This window comes from Chiloscyllium punctatum, chromosome 22 (assembly GCF_047496795.1).
Source record: "Chiloscyllium punctatum isolate Juve2018m chromosome 22, sChiPun1.3, whole genome shotgun sequence".
NCBI lineage: Eukaryota > Metazoa > Chordata > Chondrichthyes > Orectolobiformes > Hemiscylliidae > Chiloscyllium > Chiloscyllium punctatum.
In genome coordinates this window covers 20368613-20393613 of record NC_092760.1, presented here as the reverse complement: position 1 = coordinate 20393613, position 25001 = coordinate 20368613, and the positions used below count along the sequence as shown (strand labels likewise).

General features: G+C 51.1%; 1 protein-coding gene across 5 annotated transcripts in view; it reads right to left on the bottom strand.

The window, feature by feature from the left end:
• tspan4a (tetraspanin 4a) overlaps nucleotides 1–25001 on the bottom strand; it is a 185960-nt gene that overhangs the window by 14190 nt on the left and 146769 nt on the right. For 4 of the 5 annotated variants that reach the window (XM_072591880.1, XM_072591876.1, XM_072591875.1 and 1 more), the window contains 5 exons: nucleotides 21870–22061; nucleotides 18456–18530; nucleotides 11049–11150; nucleotides 7709–7840; nucleotides 2033–2116 (listed from right to left, as the gene is read on the bottom strand). In XM_072591880.1, the coding sequence (XP_072447981.1) occupies nucleotides 2033–2116; nucleotides 7709–7840; nucleotides 11049–11150; nucleotides 18456–18530; nucleotides 21870–22061 (585 nt within the window). The remainder of the gene's footprint in view (nucleotides 1–2032; nucleotides 2117–7708; nucleotides 7841–11048; nucleotides 11151–18455; nucleotides 18531–21869; nucleotides 22062–25001) is intronic. The other variant, XM_072591878.1, reaches the window with a different exon arrangement.

The window sequence follows — 25001 nt, the reverse complement described above, 5'->3', positions numbered from 1 at the left end:
TCAACCTCCTTCTTTCCAATGAAAATAATCCTAATCTACTCAACATCTTCTCATAGATAGCATCCTCCATACCCATTCCTGGTGACCCTCTTCTGCACCATTTCCAAAGCATCCTTACACTTTTGGTAATGTGGCGACCTGAACTGTGCATAACATTCCAAATTATGGCCGAACCAAAGTAACATGACCTGCTAACTCTTGTACTCAATACCCCAATAGATGAAGGAAAGCATGCCATATGCCTTCTTGACCACTTTACCGACCTGCGTTGCCACCTTCAGGGAACAATAGACCTGAACACCCAGATCTCTCAGTACATCAATTTTCCCCAGGACTTTTCTATTTATTATATAGTTCACTCTTGAATTGCATCTTCTAAAATGCATCACCTCGTATTTGTCCAGATTGAACTCCATCTACCGTTTCTCTGCCCAACTCTCCAATCTATCTATATTCTGCTGTATTTGCTGACAATCCCTTCACTATCTGCTACTCCACCAACCTTAGTGTCATCTGCAAACTTTATAATGAGGCAACCTATACCTTCCTCCAGATCATTTATGTATATCAGAAAAAACAGCAGTCCCAGGATCGATCCCAATGGAACACCACTGGTCACAGTTCTCCATTTTGAGAAACTCCCTTCCACTACTACTCTCTGACTCCTGCTGCCCAGCCAATTCTCTATCCATCTAGCTAGAACACCCTGGACCCCACGCGACTTGACCTTCTCCGTCATCCTACCGTGGGGCACCTTATCAAACACCTTACTGATGTCCATGTTTATGACATCTACAGCCCTTCCCTCATCAATCAACTTTTTCACTTCCTCAAAGAATTCTATTAATTTGGTGAGACACGACCTTCCCTGCACAAAACCATGTTGCCTATCAATGATAAGCCCATTTTCTTCCAAATGTAAATAGATCCTTTCCCTTAGTATCTTCTTCAGCAGCTTCCCAACCACTGATGTCAAGCACACCGGTCTTTACTTACCTGGATTATCCTTGCTACCCTTCTTAAACAAGGGTAGCAATTCTCCAACCCTCTGGGACCTCACCCATGTTCAAGAATGCTGCAGAGGTATCTGTTAAGGCCCCAGCTATTTCCTCTCTCACTTCCCTCAGTAACCTGGGATAGATCCTATTCAGACCTGGCGACTTGTCCACCTTAATGCCTTTTAGAATACCCAACACTTCCTCCCTCCTTTGCCAACTTGACCTAGAGTAATCAACATCTATCCCTGACCTCAACATCTGTCACGGTCAGTGGGGAGGGTGGAATGGACAGGTGGGAGGAAAGATGGACAGACAGGACATGAAGGTGGTGCCGAGCTGGAGGGTTGGATCTGGGATGAGGTGGAGGTGGGAGAGATCTGCAAACAGATGAAGTCAGTGTTTGATGCCGTGTGGTTGAAGGGTCCCAAGGTGGAAGGTGAGGCGGTCTTCCTGTTCTTGGGGGAGTAGGAGGGGGAGTTGAAGTGGCTGTCCCACAGGATGGTGGGGTTGGTTGGTGCATGTGTCCCAGAGATGTTCCCTGATATGCTCTGTGAGGTGGCGTCCTGTAACCCGACGTAAAGGAGACCACATCGAGAGCGATGGGTGCAGTAGATGAGGTGTTGGGGCATGTGCAGGAAAATCTCTGCCGGCCGTGGAAAAACCCCTTTGGGGCCTTGGACGGAGGTGAAGGGGGGAGGTTATGAGCACACCTCTTTACACCTCTTGCGGCAGTAGGGGAAGGCACTGAGTGTGGACACTGGGTTGGTAAAGGGAGTCCTGGAGGGAACAGTCTTTACGGAACGCAGATAGGTGTGGGAAGGGAAATATATCTCTGGTAGTAGGATCTGACTGTAGGTGGTGGACATGGTGGAGGAGATTAGTGGGGTGGAAGGTGTGGCCTGGGGAGGGGGGGGGGTGGTTCTGTGGTTCGGGAAGTGGAGGAGATGCGCTGGAGGGTGGGGGAGGGGGACATTGTTGATCACGTGAGAAGAGCTGGTGGCAAGTGCAAATCGAGGGCAGTCCCTTGACCTTACCTGGACCAGGGCTGTGCAAAGGGCGAAGATCCCCAGAGTGATGAGGTTGTCCTGAAGCCACAGCTTGACCTTTTCGTAGCAGGCCTGGTGGAAGGGAGACAGACAGACAGACAGACAGACAGACATCACTGACAGGCTCCAGGGAGCAGACTAATGCTGCCTGCTGCTCCTACTGGGGGAGATCTCCGTCTGCTTTAACACCAGCCACCACAAGATTCCCCGACTACACCTCCAGCTCGATCCCCTCCCCACCCCACCCCACCATTAAATCCCCCATTAAATCTCCAATCCGATCCCCCATTCGACTTCCCTTTCACACCAGTTGATCAGAGCCTCAGTTGAAGTCAGTGGGTTCTGAGGCCTGAACAGGGCCAAGGGAAGGGGTTGAGCACGGCACCACTCGGCAGAAGGTTCCGGAAGAGCTGGCCCTGGCCTGGAGGCCTACTGTGGGCTAGCGGCTCCCCCTCCCCACCACCCCCTCCACACCCTTCAGAACTAGCGAGAGTCAGGGGCAGACTCCGCACAATCCCACCGCCCCACTGCCCAACTCCCTCCCTCAGCAGGCACTGTGCTGCTCAGGAGCTGCAAGCGAGGCCCCAGGCCCCTACCCACACTGTCAGGTTGTTGGGGACAGGCAAGGCTTTCACAGGCAGAGAGGACAGTCTGACACCTGCAGGCACCCGCTCGGCCAGCTTTACAGTCCTCTTCACATTAACTTGCATTCGTATAGCGCCAGGAGGTGCTGTAGCTGGGCTCATAGCAGCAGGACCTGCCAACACTATTCCAACCCCGGCCAGACGGAGAGATTTTCAGGTCAGATAGAAGGTTCAAAGGAGGACAGAGGCAGGGAGGGGTCAGAGGGAGTCCCAGAGACAGGGAGGGGGTGTAGGGGCTGAGGACGGTTACTGAGATAGGGAGGGGGTGTAGGGGCTGGAGGGGGTTACAGAGATAGGGAGGGGGTATAGGGGCTGGAGGGGGTTACAGTGATAGGGAGGGGTGTAGGGGCTGGAGGGGGTTACAGTGATAGGGAGGGGGTGTAGGGGCTGGAGGGGGTTACAGTAATAGGGAGGGGGTGTAGGGGCTGGAGAAGGTTACAGAGATAGGGAGGGTGTGTAGGGGCTGGAGGGGGTTACAGAGATAGGGAGGGGGTTTAGGGGCTGGAGGGGGTTACAGAGATAGGGAGGGTGTGTAGGGGCTGGAGGGGGTTACAGAGATAGGGAGGGGGGTGTAGGGGTTGGAGGGGGTTACAGAGATAGGGAGGGTGTGTAGGGGCTGGAGGGGGTTACAGAGATAGGGAGGGGGTGTAGGGGCTGGAGGGGATTACAGAGATAGGGAGGGGGTGTAGGGGCTGGAGGGGGTTACAGAGATAGGGAGGGTGTGTAGGGGCTGGAGGGGGTTACAGAGATAGGGAGGGGGATGTAGGGGTTGGAGGGGGTTACTGAGATCGGGTGGGGGTGTAGGGGCGGGGTGGCTTACAGAGATAGGGAGGGGGCGTAGGGGGCTGGGGGAGGTTACAGAGATAGGGAGGGATAGGGGCGGGAGGGGGTTACAGAGATAGGGAGTGGGTGTAGGGGCTGGAGGGGATTACAGTGATAGGGAGGGGGTGTAGGGGCTGGAGGGGGTTACAGTGATAGGGAGGGGGTGTAGGGGCTGGAGGGGGTTACAGAGATAGGGAGGGAGTGTAGGGGCTGGAGGAGGTTACAGTGATAGGGAGGGGTTGTAGGGGCTGGAGGGGGTTACAGAGATAGGGAGGGGGTTTAGGGGCTGGAGGAGGTTACAGTGATAGGGAGGGGTTGTAGGGGCTGGAGGGGGTTACAGAGATAGGGAGGGGTTGTAGCGGATAGAGCAGGGTTACAGAGACGGGGCGGGGTGTAGGGTCTGGAGGAGGTTACAGAGATAGGGAGGGGGTGGAAAGAATTGAAGGGTCTGCAGGGTGTTACAGAGAAGGGGAAGGGGTGTAGGGGCTGGAGGGAGTTACAGAGATCGGGAGGGGGTGTACGGGCTGGAGCAGGGTTACAGAGACGGGGAGGGGTATAGATTCTGGAGCAGGGTTACAGAGATAGGGAGGGGGTGTAGGAGCTGGAGGGGGTTACAGAGATAGGGAGGGGGTGTAGGGGCTGGAGGGTGTTACAGAGAAGGGGAAGGGGTGTAGGGGCTGGAGGGAGTTACAGAGATAGGGAGGGAGTGTAGGGGCTGGAGGGGGTTACAGAGATAGGGAGGGGTGTAGGGTCTGGAGGGGGTTACAGAGATAGGGAGGGTGTGTAGGGGCTGGAGGGTGTTACAGAGAAGGGGAAGGGGTGTAGGGGCTGGAGGGAGTTACAGAGATAGGGAGGGAGTGTAGGGGCTGGAGGGGGTTACAGAGATAGGGAGGGAGTGTACGGGCTGGAGGGAGTTACAGAGATCGGGAGGGGGTGTACGGGCTGGAGCAGGGTTACAGAGACGGGGAGGGGTATAGATTCTGGAGCAGGGTTACAGAGATAGGGAGGGGGTGTAGGAGCTGGAGGGGGTTACAGAGATAGGGAGGGGGTGTAGGGGCTGGAGGGGGTTACAGAGATAGGGAGGGGGTGTAGGGGCTGGAGGGGGTTACAGAGATAGGGAGGGGGTGTAGGGGCTGGAGGAGGTTACAGAGATAGGGAGGGGATGTAGGGGCTGAGGGTGGTTACAGAGATAGGGAGGGGGTGTAGGGGCTGGAGGGGGTTACAGAGATAGGGAGGGGCTGGTGTGGGTTATAGAGATAGGGAGGGGGCTGTAGGGGTTGGAGGGGGTTACAGAGATAGAGAGGGATAGGGGCGGGAGAGGGTTACAGAGATAGGGAGGGGTAGTGGGGGCTGGAGGGGGTTACAGAGATAGGGAGGGGGTGTAGGGGCTGGAGGGGATTACAGAGATAGGGAGGGGGTGTAGGGGCTGGAGGGGATACAGAGATAGGGAGGGGGTGTAGGGGCGGGGTGGCTTACAGAGATAGGGAGGGGGCCGTAGGGGTTGGAGGGGATACAGAGATAGGGAGGGGGTGTAGGGGCGGGGTGGCTTACAGAGATAGGGAGGGGGCCGTAGGGGTTGGAGGTGGTTACAGAGATAGGGTGGGGCTGGGGTGGGTTATAGAGATAGGGAGGGGGGTGTAGGGGTTGGAGGGGGTTACTGAGATCGGGAGGGGGTGTAGGGGCGGGAGGGGGTTATCGAGATAGGGAAGGGTGTGCGGGCTGGAGGGGATTACAGAAATAGGGAGGGGTGTAGGGGCTGAGGGAAGTTACAGAGATAGGGAGGGGTGTAGGGGCTGGAGGGGATTACAGAGATAGAGAGGGGGTGTAGGGGCTGGAGGGGGTTACAGAGATAGGGAGGGGGTGTAGGGACTGGAGGAGGTTACAGAGATAGGGAGGGGGTGTAGGGACTGGGGGAGGTTACAGAGATAGAGAGGGGGTGTAGGGGCTGGAGGGGGTTACAGAGATAGGGAGGGAGTGTAGGGGCTGGAGGGGGTTACAGAGACGGGGAGGGGTGTAGATTCTGGAGCAGGGTTACAGAGATATGGAGGGGATGTAGGGGCTGGAGGGGGTTACAGAGATAGGGAGGGGGTGTAGGGGCTGGAGGGGGTTACAGAGATAGGGAGGGGGTGTAGGGGCTGGAGGGGGTTACAGCGATAGGGAGGGGGTGTAGAGGCTGCAGGGGATACAGAGATAGGGAGGGGGTGTAGGGGCGGGGGGGTTACAGAGATAGGGAGGGAGTGTAGGGGCTGGAGGGGTTTACAGACATAAGGGGGGGTGTAGGGGCTGGAGGGGGTTACAGAGATAGGGAGGGAGTGTAGGGGCTGGAGGGGGTTACAGAGACGGGGAGGGGTGTATGGGCTGGAGGGGGTTACATAGATAGGGAGGGGGTGTAGGGGCTGTAGGGGTTTACAGAGATAGGGAGTTGTGTAGGGGCTGGAGGGGGTTACCGAGATAGGGAGGGGGTGTAGGGGCTGGAGGAGGTTACGGTGATAGGGAGGGGTTGTAGGGGCTGGAGGGGGTTACAGAGATAGGGAGGGGGTGTAGGGGCTGGAGGGGGTTATAGAAATAGGGAGGGGGTTTAGGGGCTGGAGGAGGTTACGGTGATAGGGAGGGGGTGTAGGGGCTGGAGGGGGTTACAGAGCTAGGGAGGGGGTGTAGGGGCTGGAGGAGGTTACAGTGATAGGGAGGGGTTGTAGGGGGTGGAAGCGGTTATAGAGATAGGGAGGGGGTTTAGGGGCTGGAGGAGGTTACAGTGATAGGGAGGGGTTGTAGGGGCTGGAGGGGGTTACAGAGACAGGGAGGGGTTGTAGGGGCTGGAGGGGGTTACAGAGATAGGGAGGGGTTGTAGCGGATAGAGCAGGGTTACAGAGACGGGGCGGGGTGTAGGGGCTGGAAGAGGTTACAGAGATAGGGAGGGGGTGGAAAGAATTGAAGGGTCTGGAGGGGGTTGCAGAGATAGGGAGGGGGTGTAGGGGCTGGAGGGGGTTACAGTGATAGGGAGGGGTGTAGGTGCTGGAGGGGGTTACAGAGATAGGGAGGGAGTGTAGGGGCTGGAGGGGGTTACAGAGATAGGGAGGGGGTGTAGGTGCTCGAGGGGGTTACAGAGATAGGGAGGGAGTGTAGGGGCTGGAGCAGGGTTACAGAGATAGGGAGGGTGTGTAGGGGCTGGAGGGGGTTACAGAGATAGGGTGGGGGTGTAGGGGCTGGAGGGGGTTACAGAGATAGGGAGGGAGTGTAGGGGCTGGAGGGGGTTACAGTGATAGGGAGGGGTGTAGGTGCTGGAGGGGGTTACAGAGATAGGGAGGGAGTGTAGGGGCTGGCGGGGGCTACAGAGATAGGGAGGGGGTGTAGGTGCTTGAGGGGGTTACAGAGATAGGGAGGGAGTGTAGGGGCTGGAGGGGGTTACAGAGATAGGGAGGGGGTGTAGGTGCTTGAGGGGGTTACAGAGATAGGGAGGGAGTGTAGGGGCTGGAGCAGGGTTACAGAGATAGGGAGGGTGTGTAGGGGCTGGAGGGGGTTACAGAGATAGGGAGGGGGTGTAGGGGCTGGAGGGGGTTACAGAGATAGAGAGGGGGTGTAGGGGCTGGAGGCTGGAGGGGGTTACAGAGATAGGGAGGGGGTGTAGGGGCTGGAGGCTGGAGGGGGTTACAGAGATAGGTTGGGGGTGTAGGGGCAGGAGCTCTCAACCAGAAGGCTGCAGGGAAGACTCATTGAGATTGTACATCAGGAAAGGATACACAATCCAGTTCAGAACTCTCTCTTGAACGTAAAAGGTTGACATGTGACGTAATCTCCCCTTTTAAAACGATGAAAGTTTTTGGCCAAGTCGATACAGAGAGAATGTTCCCACTCACTGACATGAGCAGAGCCAGTTGGGTTTCTGGAGACAGACAATGTTGTGCGATTGCAAACGCTGCTGTGGTACAATAAGATATTGAGGTAACATTTGCTCACTATGTTCTAACCTCTGCACTTCCTCTTATCTGCCCTTCGCTTCCAGCTTGCAGAGACCTCATCCATCGGTAAGAGCATTCCCTGCAATTCCTCTGACTAGGGATCCGAGGCTGTGAATATCTGTAGGCCTCTGGCTTTTAAAAGCCAGAAGCTCGCTTGGATCTTCCCTCTGAACCAGGGTTTCCTGGTCCTGCCCCTTTCCCCCAATGGGACATCTGTGTCCTACCCAGACGACAGTACTCACATCTTTCCACCATGTGTCTGGGGAGTGGAGGCCACAGCTCACACTGTATTCCTGGCAGCAGGAGTCTGGCACTTGCGTCATGTTGAAGGCCTCAAACCAGTCGGTGTAGTTCGAAACTCCACAGCAGCCAAACTGGAAGAGCCAATAGATTACACATCTGATCAATCCCAAATCGCCGCTCCGCTGTTAACCTTTCATCAAACCCACCTACATCCAATCGTCATAGCAGCATCAACTGTGTGGGCCCAAAGCCTTCTTACATTGTCGTTCCCTGCATCTGAACTTCGACCCATCCTGTACTGCTCTCCCACTCCACAGTTTGTGCTCTGGAATATTTCCTCAAGTCAATTGGGGTGACACGGTGTCAATTCCTGCACTGACCAAGGTTATGACAAAGGACTCTCCTTCTCAACCTCTCCCTGAGGTGTAGTGACCCTCAGACTAAACCACCACCATTTGCCTCCAACTAATTAGAGAACCAGAGAGAGAGAGACCCCGCTTTGGTCTGGTCGGACTGAGGTGATTGGAGCCACACACCATGTGCTTAATTCCTGGAGTGGGTCTTGAACCCTCTAACTCTGAGACAAGAACAATGCACTGCAAATGGAGCCTCAGTGGTTAGCACTGCTGCCTCACAGTGTTCGATTCCACTCTTTGGTGACTTTCTGTGTGGAGTTTGCACATTCTCCCCATGTCTGCACGTGTTTCCTCTGGGTATTCCAGCTTCCTTCAAAGATGTGCAGGTTGGGTGGATTAGCCATGCTGAATTACCCTCGATATCCAGGGATGTGCAGGTTGGGTGGATTAGCCATGCTGAATTACCCTCGATGTCCGGGGATGTGCAGGTTGGGTGAATTAGCCATGCTGAATTACCCTCGATGTCCAGGGATGTGCAGGTTGGGTGGATTAGCCATACTGAATTACCCTCGATGTCCAGGGATGTGCAGGTTGGGTGAATTAGCCATACTGAATTACCCTCGATGTCCGGGGATGTGCAGGTTGGGTGGATTAGCCATACTGAATTACCCTCGATGTTCAGGGATGTGCAGGTTGGGTGGATTAGATTAGATTTTTTTAGATTAGATTACTTACAGTGTGGAAACAGGCCCTTCGGCCCAACAAGTCCACACCGACCCGCTGAAGCGCAACCCACCCATACCCCTGCATTTACCCATTACCTAACACTACGGGCAATTTAGCATGGCCAATTCACCTGACCTGCACATCTTTGGACTGTGGGAGGAAACCAGAGCACCCGGAAGAAACCCACGCAGACATGGGGAGAATGTGCAAACTCCACACAGTCAGTCACCTGAGGCTTGTGCAGGTTGGGTGGATTAACCATGGGAAATGTAAGGTTATGGGGATGGAGGATGGATCTGGGTGGGACGCTCTTTGGAGAGAAGGTGTCGACTAAATGGGCTGAATGGCCTGCTTCCACACTGTAGGAGTTCTATGATTCAAAAAAAGGCTACAACACTTTCCAAATCCCATACTAGCTCCTGTCTGACAACTGGCTGGAGACAGGCAGTGAGGGAAGGAGGCGATTGTTCCAATTCAGAGAGCAAGTTGTTGAAGGATAGGACTGGAGCCAATCATTTCACATTCTTGCATTTATTTACAGACTGAAACATTCCACACACAGGCCTCCTCATGTCAAAGTCTCAATAAGTATTTCTTGACAGATGCTCAGTGAAAGCCACAGTTAATGCTCTCTACTTGTGTACAATTAAACACAATTAATAGACAGTTCACAGAGTCTGGCAGGAGGAGGCTTGGGAAAGTGAAGGCCTTTGGGAATTTTCTGGCTGGGTCAGGGAAGAGACTGGCGCCGCCAACATCAGGACAGCTCAGAGTGGAACAAAACCTCCACCAAGTGTTCCCGGATCCAAGGAAACGACTCCATTTTGCAGTGCATTGTTCTTGTCTCAGAGTTACAAGGGGTCAAGACCCACTCCAGGAATTACGCACAGTCACCTCAGTCCCACCAGACCAAAGCGGGCTCTCTATAATTAGAGGGAGGGGGGGTCAGTACACCTCAGGTGTGGGGAGGGGTTGAGAAGGAGGGTCCGTTGTGGTCACCTCATCCAGCGCAGGGATTGAACCTGTTGGTTTAATCTGGTAACTGAGCTAGCATCTCCCTCGATGGGAATCTCTTTATAATTGTATCACCTTCCTCCAAATCCTTAATTATTCATTTCTGCAGACCAGAATTTTATAAAGGCAATTTGGATCCTTTTAACATTGAACTGCTAACTTAGTAAATGACATATCCATTGATCTAATTAATTGCCCTTTTGTAAACAGGACAGTGAAGATGGTAAAAACAATGACTGCAGATGCTGGAAAGCAAATACTGGATTAGTGGTGCTGGAAGAGCACAGCAGTTCAGGCAGCATCCAACGAGCAGCAAAATCGACATTTCGGGCAAAAGCCCTTCATCAGGAGACTTTATGCTCGCCTTTATTGGTCAGTGCATCGAATACAGGAGTTGGGAGGTCATGTTGCGGCTGTCCAGGACATTGGTTAGGCCACTTTTGGAATATTGCGGGCAATTCTGGTCTCCCTGCCATAGGAAGGATGTTGTGAAACTTGAAAGGGCTCCGAAAAGATTTACAAGTATGTTTCCAGGGTAGGAAGATTTGAGCTATAGGGAGACACTGAACAGGCTGGGGCTGTTTTCCCTGGAGCGTCGGAGGCTGAGGGGTGACCTTATAGAGGTTTACAAAATTATGAGGGGCATGGATAGGATAAATAGACAAGGCCTTTTTCCCTGGGGTCGGGGAGTTCAAAACTCCTGGGGCATAGGTTTATGGTGAGAGGGGAAAGATTTAAAAGGGGCCTAAGGGACAACTTTTTCATGCAGAGGGTGTGGTGGAGGCTGGTACAATTGCAACATTTAAAAGGCATCTGGATGGGTATATGAATAGGAAGGGTTTGGAGGGATATGGGCCAAATGCTGGCAATTGGGACTGGATTAATTTAGGATATAGGGTCAGCATGGACAAGTTGGACCGAAGGGTCTGTTTCTGTGCTGTACATCTCTATGACTGTAATTATATGTAATTCATTATTGCCACTTAAAATTAATGAACATCTCCTTTCTCCTCTGCCCTGAACTCTGACGATCATTCTTGTTCATAGTCCCAGCTTCCAAAAAGAAACCCCTTCCAAATAGAAACGAACAGACAAATCGCTGGAGAAACTCAGCAGGTTGGGCAGCAGAGGAGCAAACATGACTAATATTGCAGCTCTGTGACCTTTCAGACAACACGAGGCCTTGCAGTTTAGAGATCCTGCTCTCCCTGAAGTGTGAACTGGCAACGTCGAGTGGACCTACATCAGTTTGGATGATGCTCCAAGCATTTGTCAGGCCAATGTTTCCGTCCGTCTCAAACAGCCAAAGACCTTCCTTCAGATCATCTCGGGCATAAGTGTCAATCTGAGGGAGAGAGGGAGAGGCTTGTGTTAATCAGAGGTTAAAAGCTGTGCAGTTACAAACTCCAGGGAACGGGGAGGCAGCTGCATGGTGATATTATCACTGGCCTGTTAATCCAGAGAGGCAGTTAATTTCTGGGACCCACGTTTAAATTCAAGAACAACATTTGATATGAAGAGTCCAATGATGACCATGAGTCCATTGTTGATTGTTGGGGAAACCCATCTTGTTCATTTAATGTCCTTGAGGGAAGGAAACTGCCATTCTTACCTGGTCTGGCCTACATGTGACTCCAGACCCACAGCAAGATGGTTGCCCCCTGGGCAATTAGGGATGGGCAATAAATGCTGGTCTAACCAGGGATACCCTCATCCCGTGAATGAAGAAACAAAAAGACTCAGGCAAGTTCATAGTCTGGGAGAGGATTATCGAGGTGGCTGTTTTATTGATTGATGAGACCACTTTTGACATGAAATGCTGATGGCATTGACATCTGCCAATCCTTGGGGAACTAGGAGCTGCCAGAGGATGTGGTGGAGGCTGGTACAATTGCAACATTTAAGAGGCATTTGGATGGGTCTATGAATAGGAAGGGTTTGGAGGGATATGGGCCGGGTGCTGGCAGGTGGGACTAGACTGGGTTAGAATATCTGGTCAGCATGGACGGGTTGGACCGAAGGTTCTGTTTCCATGCTGTACATCTCTATGACTCTACGACTGAGGGTCAGCATATGGGAGGTTTGGGAGGGCACTGTGTCTGCCCACTCCGTCCAGACTGCCCTCCAAATCTTTGGAACTTCTACACTTGACTCTTTGACAGCACCCAACCTCCAACACTGAGGTACCCCTGTCCTAACACTCAGCAAACCCCCACCTCCTCGACTTCCCCTTAGCTCACCTTCCTGTGTCCCCATTTAACAGCACCTTGAGGTGATGATTCCCATCCTTGCTTTCAAATATCACCGTGTCACCATCACCAACAACCCCCGCACCCCCCCCCCCCTCCCCCCACCACCGCTGGTCTCTGTAATCCCCTCTAGCCCCCACAGCCCTCTGAGTTATCTGCACCCCTCTTATCCTGGTTTCTTGTGGCCCACCATAATCCCCTGACACTCAACTGCTCCATATTTGATGACCATGCCTTCTGCTTCCATGGCCCCAAAGTTCCAAAATTTGCCTCTCTCTGCCCTTTCACGATGCTCTTTCAAAACCTACTTCCTTTGTTATAGCTTTTGGTGTTTTGAAATATGCTTCAGCTTCATGTTTAATTCCATAACACAGCTGTGAAGTATGTTCCACTATGCTAAAAGGCGCTATTCAAATGCAATCTCTTGTAGCTCCAGGCTTTCATACTCAGAGAGCTCCGTTAGGGTTAGGGGTTAGGCCCATCTCTTTAGAGATCCTGTTGGGACTCTTACCAAAGGGCAAAGGTCAAGTGTCACTGGCTCCAGTTGACGCTGCACCTCATCGCCATAGTTACGTCATCGTGTTCCAGGCATGGTGATGGTGCCTTGGTGACACCCAGAGAGCTTCCTCACCTCATTACTGATTGGTCACTTGACCAAAGGTGAAAGGTGAAAGGCCGGGTGACGTGTGTGTGTGTGTGTGTGTGATTGGACCTTTGTGAACAAGCTGCAGCATCCCCTTCGTTCTTGACAGGGTGTTCATTCTAAAGCAGAGCAAGGTGACTCGCTCAGAGGGGTGCTCTGGGAGTGGCTTCAAACAGGAACAAATCCCAAGATGAGCCCTCGTTTCCCTGAGGGACTTAGTGAAACGGAGAGGAATGGTGCAGAATTTGACATTGATGCAATGTGAAATGTCAGGCAGTCCACTGAAGTTTCCTGACAGAATCTGCCTCTCAGTATCAGCCACGGCCTACAGAGGCCTACAGTCTGTCACTCACTGAATGGGGATCCCAGTGGGAGCACGGTCAAGTCTTCGATGTGATGACGAGTGTCAGTGGGAACAGCCAGATCTCGGAATCTTTCCCTCTCACACTGCACCGAGGGGAATGAGGAATCGAATCCTCTGGTAGGGAGTAGCATGGAGGAAGAAACAGACGCTGAAAGGGAACTCCCACGGCCGACTCTGAAAGCTGATTCACCTCAATATCAAGGCCCAGTCAGGAATAAAGGCCCCGCTGTCAGTCCCAGTCACTGGATCCGTGTCTCATCGGATTCACATGCTGAAGCAGGTTGTGTCCAGCATAACCCAGAGTGGAGCTTAGCATCACCCACCGCCCCAGGTCCTCTCCAAAGGCCTGACCCCTCCCAACATCCATCCACCTTGAATCTGAGCTTATCCAAACCTTTGCTGACCCCTGTCCTGACTCGCCATACCTCCCCATTGACCTACACTGGGGTCTAGTCCAGCAATAGTTCATTTTAAAATCTCTCATCCTCTGATTGTTTCTCCATAATCTTCCTGTGGTTCCTACAGACCTCTGAGCCTCCTGTACAGGCCTCTGAGCCTCCTGTACAGATCTCTGAGCCTCCTGTACAGATCTCTGAGCCTTTTGTACAGGCCTCTGAGCCTCCTGAACAGGCCTCTGAGCCTCCTGTACAGATCTCTGAGCCTTTTGTACAGGCCTCTGAGCCTCCTGTACAGACCTCTGAGCCTCCTGTACAGGCCTCTGAGCCTCCTGTACAGATCTCTGAGCCTCCTGTACAGATCTCTGAGCCTTTTGTACAGGCCTCTGAGCCTCCTGAACAAGCCTCTGAGCCTCCTGTACAGATCTCTGAGCCTTTTGTACAGGCCTCTGAGCCTCCTGTACAGACCTCTGAGCCTCCTGTACAGGCCTCTGAGCCTCCTGTACAGATCTCTGAGCCTCCTGTACAGGCCTCTGAGCCTCTTGTACAGGCCTCTGAGCCTCCTGAACAGGCCTCTGAGCCTCCTGTACAGGCCTCTGAGCCTTCTGTACAGGCCTCTGAGCCTCCTGTACAGGCCTCTGAGCCTCTTGTACAGGCCTCTGAGCCTCCTGTACAGGCCTCTGAGCCTTTTGTACAGATCTCTGACCCTCTCCATCGGCCTTGGACCCCCCCGTACAGAAAGCCAATCTCTGCAGAGAATTTTTTCTTCTCTCTTTTCCTGAAGAGTTAGTGGGTGCTTTAGGGATATTTAGAGGGATAATACCTCTATATTACTGAACTGTTAACATGTGAAGACTGGCTGAGTGGTCAGCACTGCTGCCTCACAGCGCCAGGTTCGATTCCAGCCTCGGGTGACTGTCCGTGTGGAGTTGGCACGTTCTCCTCGTGTCTGCGTGGGTTTCCTCCGGGTGCTCTGGTTTCCTCCCACAGTCCAAAGATGTGCAGATTCGGTGGATTGGACGTGCTAAATTGCCAGAGCTGTGTAGGTTCGGTGGATCAGCCATGGGAAATAGAGGGGGTGGGTCTGGGTGGGGTGTTCTTCCCAGGGTTGGTCGAGACATGATGGGCCAAATGGCCTGGTTCCACACTCTAGGGATTGTTTGACTGCAGCTTCATTGAACAATTTGATGGTAATTATGGTGTTTATTAAGAAATCTAATGTTGTTTAGCTTGTATGTTATTGTTCAAAATCTGATAAAGTTAATTGGTCATCTTAGAAAATACAGGCGTAATCTTTATTGCCATTGGTGATCTGGGGAGTGGTGATGGGACTAGATTGACAGTGCCCCCCCCCCCACCTCCACCTCCAGCCGCCGTCAATACAGTCTCCAAGGAGACAGTTTCAAACTTTGTCGATGATACGAGACTTGGAAGAACAGGAAACTCTTGAGGAGGACAGTGTGGAACTCCCAACAGGACACCGACAAGCTGGTGAGGTGGGCAGTGAGATGGCAGAGCAAGTTCAATTTAGAGACGAAAGCAGAAATTGCTGGAGAAACTCAGCTGGTCTGGCAGCACTTGTGGAGAGAAAATAGAGTTAACGATTCAGATCTGGTTCTTCAGCCTTCCTCAGAGCTAATTATAGCTGGGAAAAGATTCGATTAGATTAGATTGCCTACAGTGTGGAAACAGGCCCTTCAGCCCAACAAGTCCACACTGACCCTCTGAAGAGTAACCCAGCCAGACCCATTGCCCCTACCCTATATATACCCCTGATGAATGTACCTAATGCTATGGGTAGTTTACACATGTAGAATGAATGTCCTGAGGAAGTGCTGGCTATGGGTACAGGTACAGCATTCAGAAGGCATTTGGATCTGTACCTGAATAGGAAAGGCTTGGAGGGATGTGGGCTGGGAGCAGGCAGGTGGGGCTGGTTTACTTTGGGATTCAGTTCGGCATGCAGTTGAAAAGTTTTCAGGCAGCAGTTAATAAAGGGGTGCTTTTGGGCGATGGTGACTTGGATTTGTCACTGTGGATGTGAAAGACTTTTCTATGTAAAAATTTGCCCCCATCCCTTTTTTTAAAATGTCCCTCCTCTCACCTTAAAAACGTGCCCCCGTGTCCTGACATCCACCACCCTATGGAAAAGACACCTAGCATTAACTCTATCGATAGCCCTCATTATTTTATAAGCTTCTAAAAGGTTGCCCCTCAACCTCTTGTGTTCCAGAGAGAAGGTCCCAGCTGATGCAGCCTTTCGTTATAACCTAGACCTTCAGAAGTAAATCTCTTCTGAACCCTCTCCAGCTTAACAAGATCCTTCCTATAACAGGGTGACCAGAACTGGACACGGTACTCCAAAAGAGGCCTCCTTACAGTGTGGAAACAAGCCCATCAGCCCACCGACCCTCTGAAGAGTAACCCACCCAGACCCATTTCCCTCTGACTCATGCACCTGACACTACGGGCAATTTAGCCTGGCCAGTTCACTCTAACCTGCACATCTTCAGACAGTGAGAGGAAACCCACGCAGACTCGGGGAGAATGTGCAAACTCCACACAGTCAGTCACCCGAGGCTGGAATCGAACCCGAGTCCCTGGTGTTGTGAGGCAGCAGTGCTGACCACTGAGCCACCATGCTGCCCCCAACATGGCTTCCCAACTCCTACACTCAAAGGACTGAGTGATGAAAGCAAGCGTGCTAAATGCCTTCGTAACCACCCAGTCTACAGGTAATGCAGATGTCAAAGAATTGTGCACCTGAATCCCCAAGTCCCGAGGTCCTCCAACACTATGGGACTGTGCGTGTGTGTGTCTGTCTGTGTGTGTGTGTGTGTGTGTGTGTGTGTCTGTGTGTCTGTTGTGTGTGTGTCTGTGTGTGTGTGTCTGTTGTGTGTGTGTCTGTGTGTGTGTGTCTCTGTCTGTCTGTGTCTGTGTGTCTGTTGTGTGTGTGCGTCTGTGTGTGTGTCTGTCTGTCTGTGTGTGTGTGCGTCTGTGTGTGTGTGTGTGTGTCTGTCTGTCTGTGTGTGTTGTGTGTGTGTCTGTGTGTGTGTGTGTGTGTGTGTGTCTGTCTGTCTGTGTCTGTGTGTCTGTTGTGTGCGTGTGCGTCTGTGTGTGTGTGTATGCCTGTCTGTCTGTGTGTGTGTGCGTCTGTGTGTGTGTGTGTGTGTCTGTCTGTCTGTCTGTTTGTGCATGTGTGTGTGTGTTTTTCCAGCTCTCTCGATAATAACGTCCAGCTGCAGACATTATGAAAAGTCTTTCACATCCACAGTGACAAATCCAGGTCACCATCGCCCAATGCACCCCTTTATTGACTGCTCTCTGAAAACCTTTCAACGAGAAGCAGTCTCCATTCGGATGATGAGATTTAATTACCCCGCACCTTCAGCAGGCTATCAGCCAGCTTCTTTCAACGATTCATCACCGAGTCTCTGGATATTTCGAACCTTGAACTCTGCTTTATGTTATTTAAGAGATGACAATAACTGCACGATTTAATCAGCTTTCTCTGCTAGCTGCTTGTTTATATCCTGTAAACCTCACTGGGAATTGCTAAATGTGGTGCCTCAGAAATGGAACGAAATGTTTATCAGCTGAGGCCATGAACTGATGGAGATTGACGCGAGCTACAACAAGCTGCCATCTATTTCTTTGAGGAGAAAGTGAGGACTGCAGATGCTGGAGATCAGAGCTGAAAAATGTGTTGCTGGAAAAGCGCAGCAGGTCAGGCAGCATCCAAGGAGCAGGAGAATCGACGTTCCTGCGCTTTTCCAACAACACATTTTCAGCTGCCATCCATTTCTTACCAACATTGATGCTGGAAACAGGGAGGGATTGAGGGATGCGGCAGGGTCTGGCAGCATTGTACCAAGAACCAAGGTTTCAGGTGCAGTGACCATCTTTACGCCAGAGTTGTTTCGATGGTTGTACATACAGATTCAAAGAATTGCTACAAGAATAGGCCAGATTGATTGGTGTCTCGTCCAGAGGGAATGGTAGCAAAGACCAGCAGATGTAGGAGCAGACTTAGGCTATTCAGCCCATCGAGTCTGTCCCACCATTCCATCATGGCTGATACATTTCTCAACCCCACTGTCCTGTCTCCTCTCCATAACCTCTGATCCCCTTACTAAACAAGAACTGACCTATCTCTGTCTTAAAGACACTCAATGACGTGGCCACCATAGCTCTCTGCAGCAATGGGTTCCATAAGACCATAAGACATAGGAGTGAGAGCAAGGCCATTTGGCCCATCACGTCCACTCCGCCATTTAATCTTCCCTCTAGCTGAAGCAATTCTTCCTCATCTCAGTTTTAAAGGGTCGTCCCTTCACTCAGAGGCTTGGGTCCCAGTCTCACCTCCTACTGGAATCATTTTCTCCACAACCAGTTTATGCAGACCGCTCAGTGTGCGTGAAGTTTCAATCAGATCCTAGCCTCATCCTTCTAAACTCCATGGAGTACACGCTCAGAGTGCTCAACCGCTCCTCATAGGACAGGCCCTTCATCCTCAGGATCAATCTTGGGAATCTTCCTCTGGACCCCCCTCCAAGGGTAGCACATCCTTCCTTCGACACAGGGCCCAAAACTGCTCACCATATTGTGAATGCAGTCTGACCATAGCCTTGTACAGCCTCAGCAGTACATCCCTGCTCTTGTATTCTAGTCCCCTCGAAATGAATGCTAATGTTGCAGTTGCCTTTATAACTGCCAACTGAACTTGCATGTTAGCCTTAAGAGAATCCTGAACTGGGAACTGTCATCTCACCCAGGGAGACTGGTATCGCTGCCAGAGAGACTAGCATCTCACCCACAGAGACTGGCATCGCAGCCAGTGCCAACCAGGAGCCACTTCACAAGAATGTGGGGCACAGTTTCTCAGCCATTGATACTGGGGGAGAAAGATAGCTGTTCTGTGAGGATTGATGAAGACAGCACACATTCCTATGAACCTACAGTGACAGTTCACGGAACTGTTCGGCGATGGTTTCTTTACCTGATTCCTGTAGACACAGAAGAGAATTCCGCCAACAATCTCCAACAGAAAGATCATGAGCAACAAGGTGAAGAACTGGAGAAAAACAAACAGAAACAAGGGTAACTGTCAGTGGAAGGAGTTGGAAGGAGAGAATGCATCAATTAGTCCCAGTGACCAAAAACACAACACTGTCCTTTACAGAGTAATCACTGCACCCTCACACATATACACACTCACACTGTGTCCTTTACAAAGTAATCACTGCACCCTCACACATATACACACTCACACTGTGTCCTTTACAGAGTAATCACTGCACCCTCACACATATACACACTCACACTGTGTCCTTTACAGTGTATACACTGCACCCTCACACATATACACACTCACACTGTGTCCTTTACAGTGTATACACTGCACCCTCACAAATATACACACTCACACTGTGTCCTTTACAGTGTATACACTGCACCCTCACACATATACACACTCACACTGTGTCCTTTACAGTGTATACACTGCACCCTCACAAATATACGCACTCACACTGTGTCCTTTACAGTGTATACACTGCACCCTCACACATATACACACTCACACTGTGTCCTTTACAGTGTACACACAGCACCCTCACACATAAACACACTCACACTGTGTCCTTTACAGTGTACACACAGCACCCTCACACACATATACACACTCACACTGTGTCCGTTACAGTGTACACACAGCACCCTCACACATATACACACTCACACTGTGTCCTTTTCAGTGTACACACAGCACCCTCACACATATACACACTCACACTGTGTCCTTTTCAGTGTACACACAGCACCCTCACACATATACACACACACACACAGTGTCCTTTACAGTGTACACACAGCACCCTCACACATATGCACACTCACACTGTGTCCTTTTCAGTGTACACACAGCACCCTCACAAATATACACACTCACACTGTGTCCTTCACAGTGTACACACAGCACCCTCACACATATACACACTCACACTGTGTCCTTTACAGTTTGTACACTGCACCCTCACACATATACACACTCACACTGTGTCCTTTACAGTTTATACACTGCACCCTCACACATATACACACTCACACTGTGTCCTTTACAGTGTACACACAGCACCCTCACAAATATACACACTCACACTGTGTCCTTCACAGTGTACACACAGCACCCTCACACATATACACACTCACACAGTGTCCTTTACAGTTTATACACTGCACCCTCACACATATACACACTCACACTGTGTCCTTTACAGTGTACACACTGCACCCTCACACATATACACACTCACACTGTGTCCTTTACAGTGTACACACAGCACCCTCACAAATATACACACTCACACTGTGTCCTTCACAGTGTACACACAGCACCCTCACACATATACACACTCACACTGTGTCCTTTACAGTTTATACACTGCACCCTCACACATATACACACTCACACTGTGTCCTTTACAGTTTATACACTGCACCCTCACACATATACACACTCACACTGTGTCCTTTACAGTGTACACACTGCACCCTCACACATATACACACTCACACTGTGTCCTTTACAGTGTACACACAGCACCCTCACACATATACACACTCACACTGTGTCCTTTACAGTTTATACACTGCACCCTCACACATATACACACTCACACTGTGTCCTTTACAGTGTACACACTGCACCCTCACACACATATACACACTCACACTGTGTCCTTTACAGTGTACACACTGCACCCTCACACACATATACACAGTCACGCTGTGTCCTGTACAGTGTACACACAGCACCCTCACACATATACACACTCACACTGTGTCCTTTACAGTGTACACACAGCACCCTCACACACATACACACACTCACACTGTGTCCTTTACAGTGTACACACAGCACACACACACGTACACAAATATACACACACAGACACACACATATCCACACACACATACACGCACACATATACACATGCACATATACACACACAGCACATATACACACACACGTATACACACATATACACACACACATCCACCTACCCACACACATACACACATATACACACACACACACACACACACACACACACATACAGACTGATAACTGGAAAAGCTGTTTGATCTCACAGTAATGTCAGGATGAATGTTAGACCTGTGGCTGCACTATGATCTCTTCATTGGTTTCCTGTCAGTTTTAAAGACAAAAGGATCAGTTATGTCCCTGCTCGCCCTGTTCTGAAACATTGTTTAAAAGGAAGCTGAAGTGAAACGTTGTCAGCTTGTGTTCATCGACACCCCGAGCTAACAAAGCCAACTCCGAAATTGAAGATCAAATTGTCCTCTCCTGTGTGAATATATTGATTGGTTGAATTGTCTTTGCAATTGAGCAGGAAGTGTTATCTGTCAATCCTTGCTGAATCAACTCAGTCCCCTTTCGATTGGTCAGATTTCCTCCAGGAATGAAGCAATCCAAAGATGGAAAAATTCCTTTTTGTTCTTTGCCGAGACAATGCAGACCAGATGGGTCGAATGGCCTTATTCTACAGCGTTGGGATTCGATTACTGATCAAGAACAGAGTCGCGAGTGTGGTGCTGGAAAAGCACAGCCGGGCAGGCAGCATCGGAGGAGCAGGAGAATCGATGTTTCGGGCATCAGGAATGGACTTTTGCCTGAAACGTCGATTCTCCTGCTCCTCGGATGCCACCTGACCTGTTGTGCTTTTCCAGCCCCACACTCTCAGCTCTGATCGCCTCCATCCGCAGTGTTCACTTTCTCCTGATGAAGAACAGTGTCCCATGTGAGGAAACATGCAGCATCGACAACGTGCGAATCCAGCACTGTGATCCCTCGTTACAGTGAGAAACGGGTTCCCACTGCCATTAGCATAATCGGGATTACTTCGTAAAGGCCGTCCGATAACAACTCACATCTCCTGTTGGTGTGGGTGCCCTGAGATTGGTTAATACAGTTTAGTTGAGCACAATCGGCATGCTGCCTCTAATCAAGTCAGTTGGATGTGTTCTTTGACAGGGTCCATTAGTTATAGCCTTCATACAGGCCTGGCAACACACTGGCACTGAAACTCAGATACTATGTTAAAGTGGGACCCACGTCATAGCGATGTAAAGTTGCAGTGTGAGATAGCTTACTCAGCTCTTGGCCACCTCCCGTCTCGAGGATATTCTGGGACACCGCTCAGGGACAAACATCTCAGGCTTTTCTGTGTGACATGCAGCGAGTGATGGTATGATCAGGATCCGGCAGGGAATGTGGGATTAGCTGGGAGAGTGAGGAATGAGAAAGGGAACGTGTGGGAGCACTGAGGGGGAGAGGAGGGGAGCAGTTGGCATGAGGGCTGAATGGCAAGGTGATTTATTTGCTACTTACAGACAATAGGAGACATTTATTTTCCTTAATTGCACCAACACATCCAAGAAATCCGACCAGCATCACCACGGAGCCTGTGCCAATGAGCAGGTTGGCAGCGGATAGGAAGGGGATGGTTGTGGAGAGGGTGGCAAAGTTCCCCTGTGTTACAGCCAACCAAATCCCAACGCACAGGACAGCACAGCCTCCCAACTAGGAAACAAGCAAAGAACACTCATCAGATGTTGCTGTGTCCCACTCTCACCGAGCAGCCCTGGATACAACAGGCATGGAGAACTGGCAGGAAATGCAGTGATGTCCTCCAGGGAGACGGACAACTTAGCTCTGACACAAGTACGTCCTGCTCAATAATAATCGCACAGAACATGAGTATCGATCCTGGGGATAGGCACACTGACAAAATACACACTTGTAAACACACACATGCACACGCGCGTACACACACACACACACGCATGAATGAAACAGACTCTTACAAACACACAAACAACACGGTTACAAAGCACACTCTGACAAAATTCATAGACTTCCTGACAAAATACACAAATACAACACAAGCACTCTGCCAAAACACACAGACAAACGGACAATGTGACAGTGTACACGGTTACACAGAGAGTGACCCTTACCCTGCTGAATGGGCAGTGACTCTGTACACAGTTACATAGAGAGTGACCCTAACCCTGCTGAATGGGCAGTGACTCTGTACGAGTTACACAGAGAGTGACCCTTACCCTGCTGAATGGGCAGTGACTCTGTACGAGTTACACAGAGAGTGACCCTTACCCTGCTGAATGGGCAGTGACTCTGCACACAGTTACACAGAGAGTGACCCTTACCCTGCTGAATGGGCAGTGACTCTATACGAGTTACACAGAGAGTGACCCTTACCCTGCTGAATGGGCAGTGACTCTGCACACAGTTACACAGAGAGTGACCCTTACCCTGCTGAATGGGCAGTGACTCTGCACGAGTTACACAGAGAGTGACCCTTACCCTGCTGAATGGGCAGTGACTCTATACGAGTTACATAGAGAGTGACCCTTACCCTGCTGAATGGGCAGTGACTCTGTACGAGTTACACAGAGAGTGACCCTTACCCTGCTGAATGGGCAGTGACTCTGTACGAGTTACACAGAGAGTGACCCTTACCCTGCTGAATGGGCAGTGACTCTGTACGAGTTACATAGAGAGTGACCCTTACCCTGCTGAATGGGCAGTGACTCTATACGAGTTACATAGAGAGTGACCCTTACCCTGCTGAATGGGCAGTGACTCTGTATGAGTTACACAGAGAGTGACCCTTACCCTGCTGAATGGGCAGTGACTCTATACGAGTTACATAGAGAGTGACCCTTAACCTGCTGAATGGGCAGTGACTCTGTACGAGTTACACAGAGAGTGACCCTTACTCTGCTGAATAGGCAGTGACTCTGTACGAGTTACACAGAGAGTGACCCTTACCCTGCTGAATAGGCAGTGACTCTGTACGAGTTACACAGAGAGTGACCCTTACCCTGCTGAATGGGCAGTGACTCTGTACACAGTTACACAGAGAGTGACCTTTACCCTGCTGAATAGGCAGTGACTCTGTACGAGTTACACAGAGAGTGACCCTTACCCTGCTGAATGGGCAGTGACTCTGTGCACAGTTACATAGAGAGTGACCCTTACCCTGCTGAATGGGCAGTGACTCTGTACATGGTTACACAGAGAGTGACCCTTACCCTGCTGAATAGGCAGTGACTCTGTATGAGTTACACAGAGAGTGACCCTTACCCTGCTGAATGGGCAGTGACTCTGTACGAGTTACACAGAGAGTGACCCTTACCCTGCTGAATGGGCAGTGACTGCGTACCAGTTACACAGAGAGTGACCCTTACCCTGCTGAACGGGTAGTGACTCTGTACGAGTTACACAGAGAGTGACCCTTACCCTGCTGAATGGGCAGTGACACTGTACGAGTTACACAGAGAGTGACCCTTACCCTGCTGAATGGGCAGTGACTCTGTACGAGTTACACAGAGAGTGACCCTTACCCTGCTGAATGGGCAGTGACTCTGTACGAGTTACACAGAGAGTGACCCTTACCCTGCTGAATGGGCAGTGACTCTGTACGAGTTACACAGAGAGTGACCCTTACCCTGCTGAATGGGCAGTGACTCTGTATGAGTTACACAGAGAGTGACCCTTACCCTGCTGAATGGGCAGTGACTCTGTACGAGTTACACAGAGAGTGACCCTTACCCTGCTGAATGGGCAGTGACTCTATACGAGTTACACAGAGAGTGACCCTTACCCTGCTGAATGGGCAGTGACTCTGTACGAGTTACACAGAGAGTGACCCTTACCCTGCTGAATGGGCAGTGACTCTGTACACCGTTACACAGAAAGTGACCCTTACCCTGCTGAACGGGCAGTGACTCTGTACGAGTTACACAGAGAGTGACCCTTACCCTGCTGAACGGGCAGTGACTCTGTACGAGTTACACACAGAGTGACCCTTACCCTGCTGAATAGGCAGTGACTCTGTACGAGTTACACAGAGAGTGACCCTTACCCTGCTGAATGGGCAGTGACTGTGTACGAGTTACACAGAGAGTGACCCTTACCCTGCTGAATGGGCAGTCACTCTGTACACCGTTACACAGAGAGTGACCCTTACCCTGCTGAATGGGCAGTGACTCTATACGAGTTACACAGAGAGTGACCCTTACCCTGCTGAATGGGCAGTGACTCTATACGAGTTACACAGAGAGTGACCCTTACCCTGCTGAACGGGCAGTGACTCTGTACGAGTTACACAGAGAGTGACCCTTACCCTGCTGAATGGGTAGTGACTCTGTACGAGTTACACAGAGAGTGACCCTTACCCTGCTGAATGGGCAGTGACTCTGTACGAGTTACACAGAGAGTGACCCTTACCCTGCTGAACGGGCAGTGACTGGTAACACGGTTACGCAGAGAGTGACCCTTACCCTGCTGAATGGGCAGTGACTCTGTACGAGTTACACAGAGAGTGACCCTTACCCTGCTGAATGGGCAGTGACTCTGTACGAGTTACACAGAGAGTGACCCTTACCCTGCTGAATGGGCAGTGACTCTGTACGAGTTACACAGAGACTGACCCTT